Below are 15,786 nucleotides of genomic sequence, written 5' to 3' on the forward strand. Positions count from 1 at the left end.
ATCCTTCTAACCCATTGATGAAAAAGAGCAAAGATTTTATTTACATTACCTACTATAATCACCCAGAAACGTCTGCCCGTCCTGTGCGTGACGTCACTCCACATGAGGCCCACCCCTCTCATTAATATTCATGAGTGGGTGGATTTTTACACGATTGCAGAGGAAGGTCGAGCTGAATTAAATATTTTTTTACGCAAAATCACTTCAAATATGACGTTTCTTTACAGAAAGTGACGGTAAAAAAATAAATATACGCAGCACACTGCTACATCCGTGCGTGACGTCACTGCAAAAGAGCCCCCCCCTCATTAATATTCATGCGCACGTGGAAATTTACACTAACGCACAAGAAGGTCGCGCACTCCACATGCCGCACCCTGACCTCATTAATAATCATGAGCGGGTGACGTCACTCCACATGCCGCACCCCTCCACAATAACCATGAGGGGGTGACGTCACTCCACATGCCGCACCCCTCCACAATAACCATGAGGGGGTGACGTCACTCCACATGCCGCACCCCTCCCCAATAACTATTAGCGGGTGACGTGACTCCACATGGGGCAACCCTCCCCCCCTCTCATTAATAATCATGAGCTGAACAATTTTTCTATTCAATATTTCAGATTTGCTACAATATACACCCGTCTTTGGACGGGCAAAAAAGCTAATAATATAATGTTTATGCGAGAGCCGGGGGCTTATGGGACCCCGGGGTCCCGCCATAAGGTTCAATTGCCAAGATAATTACACTATGTAACACAAATTTTGTTCCTGGGTAGTAAGTGTTATGTCCTAATTGCTTATGCCTAAAAAGGAAAGAAATGGCTATTATTCCCCACAAACCTTGCGTGTGTGTCCAGGACAGTGATATTTTGAAATTTACCTATTTTCAATGAGAAAACGGGCGAATTTGTGTCTTTTCGTTCACATAAAGGTTTTTTTCAAAATTTTCTTGCTGTGGTTTTCACACCTGATGATGATGGCTTGTGTTGCAATCGAAACGTCGTGAGAATGTTATTGTTTTATTTTTATTATTTTATTATTTCCCTTTTTACCGAAAGAACCAAGAATATGAATCCCCGCAGTCACGAAAGCTTTAAATCGAAATTTAAGCTGCTAAAAGGTTGGTGGCGCTTCCTCTGATCTGCAACTTGCACACTTTCATCCAACAAGTTCCACTGCTTGAGCCTAGACATCAAAAGCTCGGCATTGGACTTGGTGAGACCAAGATCTCTGATCAAGTCGATGAGGTATTTTTGGTTGGGGTAGTATTGGTTTCTCTCCTCAGCTCCACCTCTGAAATTGTCATCTGGATCTACAACGGCTTCCTCGCTCTCTGACTTGCTGCTCTCTTCTAAAGACGGCTGCTCTCTCTCTCCGGAGTGGGTACGGGGAGCTCATGGCAGTGTGGCACCAGGGTGATGGATGAAGGAAGGTCCGGATATGTGATAGCAGGTGCATTCTTGCCAGTCCGCCGTTTGGAAGGGTCCACCATGCAGAAGTAGCAGTTGCTTGAGTGGTCAGTGGGTTCCCGACAAATTCTTGAGATAGCGAACCTCATGGCTCTCTTTTCCCCTCCCTACCATCCTACAAAAATACATTTATTTCACCCATGACTAATGTGTAAGAGATTCTCGCAACATTTTTCACGTAAGATATATTTTTTCAATAACATTGAAAATTGTAAAACATGAACAAATAAAAAACTTCAAAAAAATTAAATTTGTAACAAACTTTATAACATAAAATTCAGACCAACAATTGTCCATCGTACCTTCCAGAGTTTTTTTTTGCATTGCTCACAGGTGAAATGAGGTGCCCAGGGTTTGTCTTGATCCCTGACAGGCATGCCGAAATATGCCTTGTCGGCCTCACACATCGAAGCAGATGCTTCCACAGAGTACTTTGTCACTCTTGTCTTGATAAATTGGCAGACATAGCAAAATGCGTCTGCCGGATGCTTGCAGCCTCTTAATACCATCTCAGAAAAATGCAGATATGTATCCACTTAGGCAGCTGGAACTAAACTGAACTGGTGGGCTTAAGGCTCCTGTATTTATACTATTTATATTACTGGAAAGTTCTAGAATGTTCTAAAAGTTACTCCAAGTTTACTCAGCACTGAATCTATCTGGAATGTTCTGGAAAATAGGTAAATTTCAAAATATCACTGTCCTGGTCACAAAAGCAAAGTTTGTGTTGAATAATAGCCATTTCTGTACTTTTGAGGCATAAGCAATTAGGAAATAAGACCTACTACTCGGGAACAAAAAGAAAATTGTTACACTGTTATCTAACGTGTAAATGCAATATTTTAAATGCATCTTTGTGCACAGCAGATGGCAGTACAGCAAAATTATGCTCTAGGCTCGCACGTGCTCACCACACTTCACCTCCTCGCACGGATCAGCGTGAGTATGGACAAATAACCTCCACGATCCTCACGGCGTGTGGAAGTCCTCACCCAGCAGTGGATTGACAAAGGGCCGCGTGTGTGTACATTCATTGTCCAGTGCGAGCCGAATGACACAATTATACTCGGCAAATGGACCCAGATCTTTGTGTCTTGCTATATTATTCTGGATTAAGGATTATATCTACAACAGCAAAGAGACATTGAAAGACAATGTCTGATGGGGACATTTGAGGGATGCAAGTTTGTGTGTGTTATCGTATTTTACGGAATATAAGACGCGCCCGGTGTCAAAGGTATACAAAGATCCCCCATTTAGCCTTAACAGACTGTTCCGGCAAGTGCTGTTAGCGAGCACCTATGAAGGCCGGCACGGCACACAAGGTGGTATGGTTGCCAGCACCACGCCCAACCGCCTTTGTCTCCCCAGTGGCGATGTTTACACACCGCACAAGGTACTCATTTGAGGTTGAGTCGACCTAGGGCAAGCCCAGGACCGGTTCAAATGATCGTCACTGGGTGTTGGCCGTGAGCTGGAATCGAACTCGGGTGGCCAGGTTCGTAGAGCACCGCGCTAACCGCTACCCCACCGCTCCCGACAAAGGTGGGATGTCAAAGGTATACACGAAGATGGTCTCACGTGTTCACATACATATACCGGATTATAAGCCGCACCCCAACTTTGCTTTAAAAAAATAAAGAAATAAAATGCGTCTTATAAATCCTAAGATTAGATTTTCCGTTTTCAAATTGTATTCATTACAGCGGGAATACGGTGATAGGCGCTTGCAAGCAGCACAATGTGTGCAGGCTACACGGTGATTCTTTGTCTATGGATGGAGCTGTGGAACGGTGGCGACCTGAGTTTGTATTCCTGGCTGGGGCCCAACATCTGTAGCGAGTGATACCTGAACCGGTCCTAGATATCCCCTAGGTCGACTCAGCCTTAATTGAGTACCTGCTGTGATGTGTAAACATTAGCACTGGGGAAACAAAGGGGGCTGGGCGTGGTTGCCGCTATACCACCCCACCTCATTGCGCCAAATCTGCCCTTTAAAGTCGGTGCTCATTTAGAGCACTTGCCCCAACAGTTCTTTAACTCTATACGGGGGATCTTTGTCTTTGGTAGCGCAGTGTATTACACTTCAGAGTGTGCGTGCGTGTACACGTGTATGCACACGCATAGGCGCACACAACTTGGCCTCCTGGAAGGTTTAAATTGTTGCTGTGGAGGAGGGAGAGATGGTGGAGGCTGGGAGAGTAGGAGGGGATGGAGAGGAGGAGGGGGAAGGGAGAAGAGGAGGGGGGAGGGAGAGGAGGGGGTGCAAGAAAGGAGGGAGCGTAGGGGAGGAGGAGGGGATGGATGATGGGAAGGAGAATAGGAGAGGAGGGGGGATCGATTAAGGTAGAGGAGAGGATGGAGGGAGAGAAGGGGATGAGAAGAGGGGATGGATGAAGGGAGAGGCGTGATAGAGGGCGGGATAGAGGGGTGTGTGAGAAGTATGGTGTGGGTTGTGTATGTGTGTATATCTACGTCTTTGCGTGTGTCTATGTATAGGTAGAGTAGTGGCGCAGTGGTTAGCGCACTGCTCTTCAAAGTTTTGCAACGTGAATTCCATTCCCAGCCACGGCTATCACCAGTGGCAAGTGATATCTTTGGATCATGTCCTGACCCTCTAGGTCGGTTCGGCCTTAAATGAATTCCCGGTGCAGCGTATAAACATCAGCACCCGGGAGACAGTGTATGTGTATTCAGGGAGAGTGCGTGTGAAGTGTGCTAAAATGTATGTTAATGTACGCCTAAGTGTGTGTGTGTAAGAACGTGTGTGTTAACACGGTGGCGCAGTGTGTTGTGAACCCGGGAACCTGAGTTTGATTCCCGGCCACGGCCAACATCACTTGTGAGTGATCTCATCTCCTCTAGATCGACTCAGCCTTCAATGAGCACCTGGTGCGGTGTGTAAACATCGACGTTTGGGGAGATGAAGGCGGTTGGGCGAGGTTCTGGCCACATCACCCCCTTGTGGGTATCAGTGTGTTTAACTGTGTGTGTAAATAGTGTGTCACAGTGTGTGTGTGTGCGTAAGTGAAATTATGTGCGTGAATGAAGTCACCCAACCCCCTCGTCTGCCGTTCCACCCCTTCATAGGCGCTCGCTAATAGCACTTGTCCCAGAAGTCTGTTAAAATCTATACGGGGGGATAATTTGTCTTTGTGTTCAAAATAAAGTCGGTGTGTGTTAATGTGTGTGTGTGAGAGAGTTTGTGTGTGTATGTATGTGTCAGAGTGAGTGATAAAATGTTATGTCAGAGAGTGTGTGTGTGTAAGTATTTATGTTTAAAAAAATGTGTATGTAAGTGTGTGTGTGTGAGAGAGAGAGTTGTGTGTGTGAAAGTCAGTATAAAACTTCGTGTCAGAGAATTGTGTGTGTGAGAGAGAGTGATGGAGTGTGTGCGTGTGAGCGAAAGTTTTCGCGCACGTGAAAGAGTGGGAGAAGAGAAAGTTCGTGTGAAAGTGTGTGTGTGTATGTGTGCGACCCGAGTTCGATTCCCACTCAAGGCCAACACCAGTGACGATTATCTGAACCGGCAATGGACCTCCCCCCAGGTCGATTCAGACTCAAATGAGTAACCTGGTGCGATGTGTAAACATCGCCACGAGGAAGACAAAGGCGGCCGGACGTGGAGCTGGGCACACCCCCCACGTGCACATTCACGGGTTGCTCGTTAACAGCACATTTCCCGAACGTCTGTTAAGGCCATACGGGTGATCTTTGTCTTGTATCAAAGTGTAAGTAAGAACGTGCGCGTGTGTGTGTGCGCGAGAGAGCGAGAGGAGAGCTTGTGTAAGAAAGTGTGTGCAAGAGAGAGAGAGCGAGAGTGACCGTGAATTTATGTCTGTGCATGCGTGTGTGTGTGTACGATTTCTTTGTCTAAAGCTGTGCGCGAGTCACCGCGTGAGTGTGCGCGTGTGCGTGCAAGTGCAGCGCTCCGAACTCCGGCCACCCGAGTTCGATTCCCGCTCACGGCCAACACCTATATGAACCGGTGCTGGGCCTCCCCTAGGTCAACTTAGCCCGAAACGAGTACATGGTGCGGCGTGTAAAAAACATCGCCACCGGGGAGACAAAGGCGGCCGGGCGTGGTGCTGGCCACCCACCCCCTCGTGTGCCGTGCCGGCCTTCATAGGTGATCGCTAACAGCACTTGCCCAAACAGTCTGTTACGGCTATACGGGGGATCTTTGTATTTGTGTGTGAGCGTGTGTGTGATTGGGAGTATGTGTGAGCGTGTGTGTGATTGGGTGTATGTGTGTGAGCGTGTGTGTGATTGGGAGTATGTGTGTGTGCGTGTATGATTGGGAGTATGTGTGTGTGTGAGCGTGTGTGTGATTGGGAGTATGTGTGTGAGCGTGTGTGTGATTGGGAGTGCGTGTGTGAGCGTGTGTGTGATTGGGAGTATGTGTGTGTACTGTGTGTGTGAGCGTGCGTGTGATTGGGAGTATGTGTGTGAGCGTGTGTGTGATTGGGAGTATGTGTGTGTGCGTGAATGATTGGGAGTATGTGTGTGTGAGCGTGTGTGTGTACTGTGTGTGTGAGCGTGCGTGTGATTGGGAGTATGTGTGTGAGCGTGTGTGTGATTGGGAGTGTGTGTATGTGTAGTGTGTGTGTGCGTGAGCGCTGAAGTAATGCCTGCACGCGTGTGTAGAGGAAGGCATGCATGAGCACACGTGTTCCGTCATGTACGTGCATGCACAATATGTTACTGCACATCTCTATTCAGGACTGCATATACATGCAATTAATAACTCGCAACCCTTCGTCAATCGACTGTTGGATGAAGGCCTCTCCACACCGTGTGGGTCACGGTCGTTGTGTATTGACCATACTTCACCACGCGCGTGCACTCGGGAATCGAACCGGGGTGGCCAAGTTAATCGCGCAGTGCGCTGACCACTTCGCCACCGCTCCGCATGTAGATCCTACACCTGTACACTACATTAAGGAATGCAAATAGCCGACATTTCAGCCCTGAAATTGCGCGCTCACTCCACTGCTGGCGGAAGGGCCTCCACGAGAGGAAGCTCGAGAAGAGATAGCCAGGCTGGAGGTGAGTTGGCCTACTCTTCCACGCTGTTGAGACGTCTTGGAAGAAGTAGGAGAGTGCCTCCACTTTACCCCAACATGCTGCTGCCGTAGACAGCGGTGGGCGGGAGCAGAGAGCGTGTTTGTTGGGAGGGGCGGTGGGCAGCGTTGGCGACCTGGGTTCGATTCCTGGCCACGGCTCACATCAGTGGCATCTATCTGAACCCATCCTGGACTTACCCTTGATCGGCTCAGCCTTAAACGAGTACCTGGTGAGATAATTGCGGACGGGCTTTGTTCTGGCACCACTCTCTTGTGTGCCCAGAAGGCCTTAATAGGTGCTCGCTAACAGCACTTTGCCTCAAAATCCCAAAAAGTCTAAACGGATAGAGAGATGTGTGGTGTGTGTATATATATTGTGCGCCAGTGCAATATATATACACACATGTACGTACTGGGCCGTCCCGAGGTCGACTTAGCCTTAAATGAGCACCTTGTGGTGGTGGTGGTGGAGTGTAAACATTCAGCACTGTGGTGGAGACAAAGGCGGCCCGGCGTGGCTTTTTGGCCAGACCATCCCTGGCTGCGCCGTGCTTTCCTTAATAGGTGCTCGCAAACAGTACTCATCCCCCGCCACGCCACCGCAATCCCCAGCACTCGCTATGGATACGCGGGGGAATCTTTGTCTCCGTGTGTCACGACGGCATGTGTTGCGTTATACACATGCACGTGTTTGCGTGTGCGCCTGCACGCGCGCGTGCGTGTGTGTGTGGGGTGCCCCGTGTATTTGCATGGCGATTTGCATTTGTATGGTATTCAATGTTTCACGCGATTTGATATTCATTGCGTGTGTATATGTTTTTTAGATATATATTTACACACGCTGCCGTGGTAGGCGTGTGTATTATATGTGTGTATGGTATTCCGTACGCGTGTGTATGTTGCGGTTGTGTGTGTGTTATTCTGTCCGCTCTGCGATTTGGGATGTGGCGTGGAGACGGCGAGGGGGTGGAGGCGAGGCAGGGGGATAAAGGTGGTGGTGGTTGTGGTGATTGTTGTGGACAGGGGGGTGGGTGGGTGGGGTGGGTGGAGTGGGGGCGGCGGTGGCGGGGGGGGAATCAGTAGGAGGGGGCAGAAGGAAGGGGGTGAAGGGTGAGGGGGGTAAGGGAGGTGGGGGGAGGTGGGGGGAAGGACAGACCCCCCCCCCACAACCGTCACGTGACCGCCCTAGTTAGTGGCAGAGCGAGATGTGACGGAGGAGAGAGGCAGGGGAGGGAGAAGGGAGAGAGGAGAGAGAGAGAAGGGGGAGAGAGAGGCAGGGGAGGGAGAAGGGAGAGAGAAGAGAGAGAGAGAAGGGGGAGAGAGAGGCAGGGGAGGAGGGGGAGAGAGAAGGGAGAGTGCCGTGCGATAGAGCAAACAGCACACACATGCGCTTGCTTACTGAGAGACATAGCCAGTGTGCAGAGACATAGCCAGCGCGAGGCTGTGTATAGACATCGTTACAGACACAGCGAGACCGAGCGAGAGAGAGAGAGAGGGGTCAGCATTATGGGATGTGTTTTAGGGAGAGATTATGCATCAGGCATTGTGAATTAGAGACAGGGGAAAGGAGAGAGCAGCATTGTGCAGGAGAGAGAGACAACGGGGAGAGATTGCACAGGGAGAGATTAGTGGGGAGAGTGATTGTACTGAAGGCTTAGAGAGAGAGAGACTTAGGTAAGGGAGAGTGGGATTGTGCATGAGCGGGACGAACAGAGGGGATGGAGGTGGTATAATAGTGTCCGTGCAACAAGGACGGATAGGATCGTGCAGGAGAGAGAGAGGTGCAAGGGAGGAAGGGGTAAGGGAGAGAGAAAGGGAGAGCGTGCAAGAGAGTGTGAGACGCAGAGATTGTGTAGGAGTGTCCTGAATGTCAAGTATCGAATCATCCACCGCTGGTGAGTGAATGCATTTACATTCACCACGCCGCAAATCACACGCACGAAGACAAAGATCCCCCGTGTAGTCTTAACAGACTGGTGAGCCAAGTGCTGTTAGCGAGCACCTATTAAGGTCGACACGGCCCGCGACGGGGTGAGTGGCCAGCACCACGCCCGACCGCCTTTGTCTCCCCAGCGCGGACATTTAAGGCTGAATCGACCTAGGGGATGCCCGGGACCGGATCAGATATTCGTCACCGATGTTGGCTTTAAGCAGGGAATCGAACCGGGGATCCAGGGGTTTCGTGTTCGCAGTGCCGCTAACCACTACACCACCGCTCCCCAGAGTCTGACACTGACGCACACGCGCGAATGTTCACTTAAATTCTGGGCTTTAATTTATTTTAAGCAACAAAAAAAATGTTGTTACTGGGGACAAAAAAAACAGAAATGAAAAACGCATTGGCACATTTTTAATGATCGTCGTCGGTGGGATGCGTGCGTAAATAAACGCGCGAATCGTGTGTTTGATAACGTTGCGCACACACATTAAGCGTTCTGTAATCCTGCGGAGATGCGGGAATATCTTGGGGTGGTCGTGAGCGACTCCCTGGCCAGGTCGCTCGTTGCTGCGATTGAATGAAGAGGCGATTGAATGAAGAGTCACGAGGCGCGACAATGACTTGCTGCTACTGCTTATGATGATGGCTGTAGTGATGGTGATGATGATGGTTTTAGAGTGGTTTAGCGATGGTAAAGGGCTTTGATGAATATTTTGGTGATGGTGTCGGGCATAATGACGACGAGGATTATTCTTTTGGTGGCGATCGTAGGGGATGGTTTCAGTGATTTTTGTGGTAATGATGGTGAGGATGATTGTGGCGGTGATGGTGGTAGTGATTATGGTGGTAGTAATGATTATGATGGTGGTGTTTTGGTCATACTGATAGTATCGATCGTTTTGATAATGAAGGTAGTCGGAGTGGTGGTGATTTCTGGTGGTGGTGTTTTGGTCATACTGATAGTATCGATCGTTTTGATAATGAAGGTAGTCGGAGTGGTGGTGATTTCTGGTGGTGGTGAGTTTTGCTTCAGGAGGATCCAGGGGGCGATGTTGCTTTACGTGTAATCCCTATTGAATCATGTTTAAGCATTGGGGTTGTTTGGCCAATACCGGTTTATGTTGTGGTTTGTCCTTTGTAATTGGCTATAAGAGAAAACAGAAGCCAAGGCAGAACAGGGGGAAAACGATACAAGCGCCAGGCAGAAAGTCTGACTCAAACCCAGCTCCTTGCTACCAGGCACAAAGTTAAAAAAAGTGCACGCCACCCTGCTGCCCAAGGATGATGCCTGTTGATGTTATTATGATGATGGTGGTGGTATAATGATGTTGGTGATGGTGAGAATAGTCTAGTGGTGATTTTGATGACGGTGGTGGCCGTGATCACGGTGGTAACGATGGCGATGGTTGTGATGATTGTGCCGGTTTAATGATGGTGAAGAAGGGGCTGGAGGTGATGATGGTATTGTGGTTAAATGGTGGTGATGGTAGCGAATCTAACGGTGACGGTGATGTTGATAATCTAATTCATTGAAATGATGGCGATGGTGGTCGTTAGTAGCCGTGGAGGTGATCGAGATGGTAGTGATGAAGATGATGGCAATCGTTATTGGGGATGATTATACGTCATTTTAGTGATGGTGATGAAGTTGACTTGTGTTAATGGTTGTGATGATGCTACCAGTGATGATAGCGATGTTTATGATGATAATAGTGATGTTATTGATGATTATGGTTATGAAGATAGTAGGGATGGTAGATTTTGATATTAATGATGAAGGTGAATATAATGGTGAGTGATTATTATGGTAGTAGCGATAACGTTATTCGTACAGTGCCAGTGACTAATACTTTTAGTGATATGGATCATGATGGTTGTGACGATTTTGGTGATGAGGTTAGCGATAGCGACGATGTCAGTAACGTTGATGCTTAACGTTAGCAATCTCGTGATGATGTTGTTGGTTATGATGATGATGTTGGTGATTGTGATGTCAGCGACTACGATGACAGTTATTGTGATGATGTTAGCGATGGTACTGCTATTGATGGTAATGCGAAGCGTCACCTCGCAGTCCGATAAGGTGACCGCACATTTGGCATTGCTGGGCCTGAATTATTGATTTCACGTGCGCGTGAACGCGTGCGTGTCTGTGTGCGTGGGGAGCGGTGGTGCAGCGGTTAGCGCGCTGCGCTACGACCCCGCCGACCCGAGTTCGAGTCCCGCTCACGGCCACCAACACCGGTGACGATTATCTGAACCGGGTCCCTGGGCCTCCCCTAGGTCGATTCGGCCTCCAACGAGTACCTTGGTGCGATGTGTAGTAAACATCGCCACTGGGGAGACAAAGGCGGCGGGCGTGGTGTTGGCCAGCCACCCCCTCGTGTGCCGTGCGGGCCTTTATAGGTGCTCGCTAACAGCACTTGCCCCAATAGTCTGTTCAGGCTATACGGGAGATCTTTATCTTTGCGTGTGTGCGTGCGTTCGTACGAATGTGCCGGTGTGTGTGTGGGGAGCGGTGGCGCAGCGGTTAGCGCGCTGCGCAACGACCCCGCCCACCAGAGTTCGATTCCCGCTCACGGCCAACACCGGTGACGAGAATCTGAACCGGATCCCTGGGCCTCCCCTAGGTCGGCTCAGCCTCAAATGAGTACCTGGTGCGGTGTGTAAACATCGCCACTGGGGAGACAAAGGCGGTCCGGCGTGGTGCTGGTCACCCACCCCCTTCGTGTACCGTTCCGGCCTTCATAGGTGCTCGCTAACAGCACTTGGCCCTACAGTCTAAGGCTATATGGGGGATCTTTGTTTTGTGTACGTGTGTGAGTGTGTACTTTTAGTGTGTGTACGTGTGTGTGTGCACGTGTGTGTACTTTTAGTGTGTGTACGTGTGTGAGTGTGTACTTTTAGGGTGTGTGTACGTGTGTGTGTACTTTTAGTGTGTGTGTGTGGACTCGTTATTTATTTTAAGACGAAGTGCAGACACGTGTCGGCGTGTAGTGTTATTTTGGAGTGTTCGACAATTGATATTATACTAGAACGCGTACAATATGATACGTATTGTGGTGTAACGTGACTTTTAAAAAAACAAAACATCTAAGAGTTTAATTCCTTGATCTACAGATGTGGTGCAGTGAGAGACTTGGTATCAGTCCTGTACAGTACTTGTGCCACAGTATACCTTAAGGAGTCTTCAACCCTGCACCGCACATTTAGTGACTGCAATAGTTACTGCATCTTTGAGTTAGATTGATATATTATTGATTTGTGGTTAAGGCCACGGATACTGCATAATGATCCGAGCAAGTCGTGTGTCGTGAGACCCCTCCACCACCACCCGACATGTCCAATTGCCATCATTGATATTGTACAGTCATTGTTTCGCCTCTTCGTTGCAGGAACGACGAGGCCAGCCAAAGTTGAAACGTGCCAACGTTGGGACAACGTTCGGCCGACGTTGGCACGCCATTCGAAACGTTGGTTCAACGTTGTGGCGTGCGCTTCGAATCGTTGGACCAACGTCCGTGTAACGTTGCGTGTATACAACTTGGCGGGGGGGGGGGGGTACATTGCTCTTGCTATTCCAAGTGTCGATTTATCTTGCGAGTGCGGGTTAGGAACATTGCATACAGTGTAATTATCCAGCTTCAAGGGAACCCCGCCGTTATATACGGAGCACGGAATGTCTCCACCTTCGCGTTATTTCCTGGGACACTCTGTAAAATTGTCCGTGTGACAACAACAAAAACAACAACAAACCCCCAAACCCCGCATGTTATCAGTGTGGCGACTCGGCCTTCAATGACCACAAAGCACGCGTCCGTGGCCCGCTCGTGTAGCCGTGCCGGCCCAAATAGATGCTCGCGAACAGCCCGTTAAGGCTACACAGGGATCCCTTTTCTTTATCAACGCGTTTGCCATTCTAACAGTGACTCTGCTGTGACTGGTTAAGGCTCTCTAGAGTGCACTTAGCGCACCCACACACCCACACACTCCATCTCCACAGCACAGCATATCCCTTGCCACCAAGCGGCCACCTCCCTCGTGCATTGGAACTCATCATACTTCCCCCTCCCCCCCCCACATAGCCTCCCTCTCGCCTTCACCTATAACGTCTCACACACATTGTAGACATCCACTGATGTCTCCAATAATATCCAATCTACTATGGCATCTCCCCACTGTTCATTATGCGGCTATCTCCCGTAGCAATTATCTAAGTTATCTCCAGCAGCCTATTATTTAACCATGCACTCGTATAGATTATTTTGCAGAATCTCACTCGGCTTTACATATAGCAATGCCCTTTCAATGTGCTGCCTGTAGCATACTGTACCTTTTTTTAATCTCAAAGCATGTTCTACACCATCTCTTGATCGCATCAATAAGCTGTCCCATCTTCTGCGTGCTATCTCATATGTCGCAACTCTTTTCTCCTTGAACGTGCATCTTCTTAGAATGCAGAATTTTGCTGATGCATTTCGAATTTGCCGAAATTCTAGCGTAGTCAGACCAGCAGCCCGTGGAGCAAAAAAAAATATCCTGGAGAACTTGGCACTTGGCCTTAAAAAAAATGACAGGCGACTCGGGTTGACTGTAAACAAAAATATGGATATGCGGCGCCAGGGAGGCGATTCGAGTCCGTACTCGAGTTTAGTGGCTCATGGAAATGTAGTAATTGTGTCTGTGTCTCTGTCTCTTGCCTCAGGCTGTGCTTCGAGTGGGAGAGACAAAGAAGGACTTGCGAGGGAGACCTCCGATCAGAGTTTCTGTGTTCGTAGGTCCTGCCTCTCTCACGGCCCCTGAAATTCCCTGTGCAGTGAAGGCCCAACTATAAGACTGCAAGGGCTCACTCCTCAGGGATCCACTCCAGGCTTCAATTGCTTCAAGGCCCAATTCTTCAACAACTCAAGGTATTAAGTCTTCAAGCCTTCAAGACCCTGTTAAGTTCGACAAAATCTGAAGTGCTCACTCTTCAAGACCTAAAGATCCAATTAGGGGTTCAAGGTCCCACTCCTTAAGGTGTGAAGGATAAACACTCCACAAGAACCCCTCATCCCTCGGACCCAGGAGTCCCACAGACGACGCCTCAGTCAGTGGTCGATGACCGGCTTGGCCACTGTGGGGAGAAAATGGACGCAGCCCCAGGTACAAGGTCAAGCTGAAGGCCACACATGATGAATTGACGGTCAGTGTTATTTGGCAGTATTAGTAATGATTTAGTTTATTACAGTGTTATTGGGAGTAAGGAGTTTCTATACTCTTTTGTGTACGTGTTAATTATTTATATTGTGAATGAGACTTTGCACACTTAATTTTTTTTACGATTTAAAATTATTGGTACTGATTTAAAATATTTAGTGCAGACGATTAGTAGGTCAAAATCCGAATCTGAATCCGGTTTGGGAAGAAAACCCTGAACTGGTCCTTGAACTGTGTTGCCAACCGGATCCGGATCTAATCATTTGGATTTAGACTGAATTATCTCCAGTTTCAGATTGAGACCTCAATCAATGCCATTAGATTTTCCAAATCAGCGGAAGTGATGAGCACCAGGAAGAACACTCCCAAACTATGAACGTGCGCTCGCAAACACGAGGCATTCCAACAATTCCAGGTGGATCGAGCGAGCCAATGGCTGCAACGAAGACGATGACAACGCCACTTGGGTGGACAAGGAGGTGGTGCAGGAGGAGGAAGAGGGCGTCGACGGAGACGCGAGCGATGCCGACGATTGGACATAATCTCCTTCTGACACTCGCGCTGTCCTGCTTCCTCATTTTCTCTGGAACAACGGCATCCGAAACGGGAAATGTGACCGGATTGGACGCTGGCCCCACAAAAATAGAATCGTGGGCCGGACTCGGCGGGATCGGAGCTGGAGCCGAGGACATTGAGCAGATCCTGAAGACACTCGCCATCGCCGCTGCCCGAGCCGGAACTGGTTTCGGAGCCGGAACCGGAACTGGATGGGGCGGCGCTGGCTGGAGAGGTGGGCGGGGCGCCGGCGGCTGGGGTGACCCCGACGAGAGCGAGGGGGCCCTCGGGGGCGGCTGGGGATCAAGCACTCTGACCCTGACCGTATGGGAGAACGAGCCAGCTGGGACCCTCATCGGCGATGTGAGCGCCGCCTTCGGGGCTCAAGCAGCAGGTGATGGAAGCGATGGCAGTGGTGGTAGTTCAGGTTGTGGTGGTGATGGAGACTGTGCTCGGATGAGTGATTTGCAGTGATGATGGTGGTGACCAAGGCAATGGAGTGAATATAAGTGAAGGTTATAGTGGTAGTGAAGAAAGCGTATATTCGATTTGAGTAATTTGCAGGTAATTTTATAAAATATGTGGACCACGATGCTGGCACACATTGGCCAACTCGAGTGATGGACATCATGAGAACTTTAAATTCCACTGTGAAGCAGACGGCATGTGTTTTCTTTGGTTAATACACCCAACAGTAATAACCAGGGTGGCCGCTGGATTTGATCCATGAACCTTTGTAACACGCAGCAAACGTGCTACAAATAGTCCATGTTACTGCTCACATCAGGAACGCTGGCATAATTAAATATTTGAAATTAAATATCAAAAATATTTGTTAAAGTCGGTGTGTTTTTTTAGCTGTATTGATTGGCCAAAGGGTTTTTGAGTTTTTTTTTTATTTGAAAGCACCCTGGGACGCTCCGCATGAAGAATGATAAGTAATTGCAAATTGGTTTCTATTGTATACCTAACATCATCATTCTCATCACATAATCACATCATCATAATAATAACCATCATCACCATGATCACTAAATCCTCTTGTCTCTACAGGCGCCGCCACCAGCGGCGATGGCGGGAAATCCTCGTCTCCATTTTCCCCTGATGGAGTCCATGCCCCATCATCATCGTCTTCATCGTCATCATCGTCATCAGATCCCGGCAAAGTCCCGCTCGACCCGTTGGCACATGCGGATGGCACCGTGCGCTTCCTGGTGGTGCCGGCGGATGGTGGGGACGGTGGCGACGATGGTGGAGGAGACATCACGGTGGATGTATTCACGGGGGAGCTGCGCACGGCGCGCGTGCTCGACCGCGAGACGCGTGACCGGTACCACTTCGTCGTTCTGCCCATCGCACCGCTCCTCTTCACCGCCTCGTCATTGCCACTCGACTCCCCCGTCCGCGTCACCGTGCGAGTCCTCGACGTCAACGATAACGAGCCGAGGTTTGGATCGCGGCATGGGGCACGCGGGGATGCCCGCCACGATCTCTACGATGTTGGTGACCCTGGAGGTGATGATGGCACCAAGGAGGACGAGGAGGTGGGTG

General features: G+C 49.4%; 1 protein-coding gene across 2 annotated transcripts in view; it reads left to right on the plus strand.

Moving 5' to 3' along the window:
- The first annotated feature begins 7,836 nt into the window (after positions 1-7,836).
- LOC116953285 (protocadherin-16-like) overlaps positions 7,837-15,786 on the plus strand; it is an 81,850-nt gene continuing 73,900 nt past the window's right edge. For both annotated transcript variants that reach the window (XM_032973358.2, XM_032973366.2), the window contains exons 1-3: positions 7,837-8,437; positions 13,187-14,629; positions 15,289-15,779. In XM_032973358.2, the coding sequence (XP_032829249.2) occupies positions 14,053-14,629; positions 15,289-15,779 (1,068 nt within the window). In that variant the 5' untranslated portion in view covers positions 7,837-8,437; positions 13,187-14,052. The remainder of the gene's footprint in view (positions 8,438-13,186; positions 14,630-15,288; positions 15,780-15,786) is intronic.

Source organism: Petromyzon marinus, chromosome 3, assembly GCF_048934315.1.
Source record: "Petromyzon marinus isolate PM22_M1 ecotype Great Lakes invasive population chromosome 3, UKy_Petmar_22M1.pri1.0, whole genome shotgun sequence".
Lineage (NCBI taxonomy): Eukaryota > Metazoa > Chordata > Hyperoartia > Petromyzontiformes > Petromyzontidae > Petromyzon > Petromyzon marinus.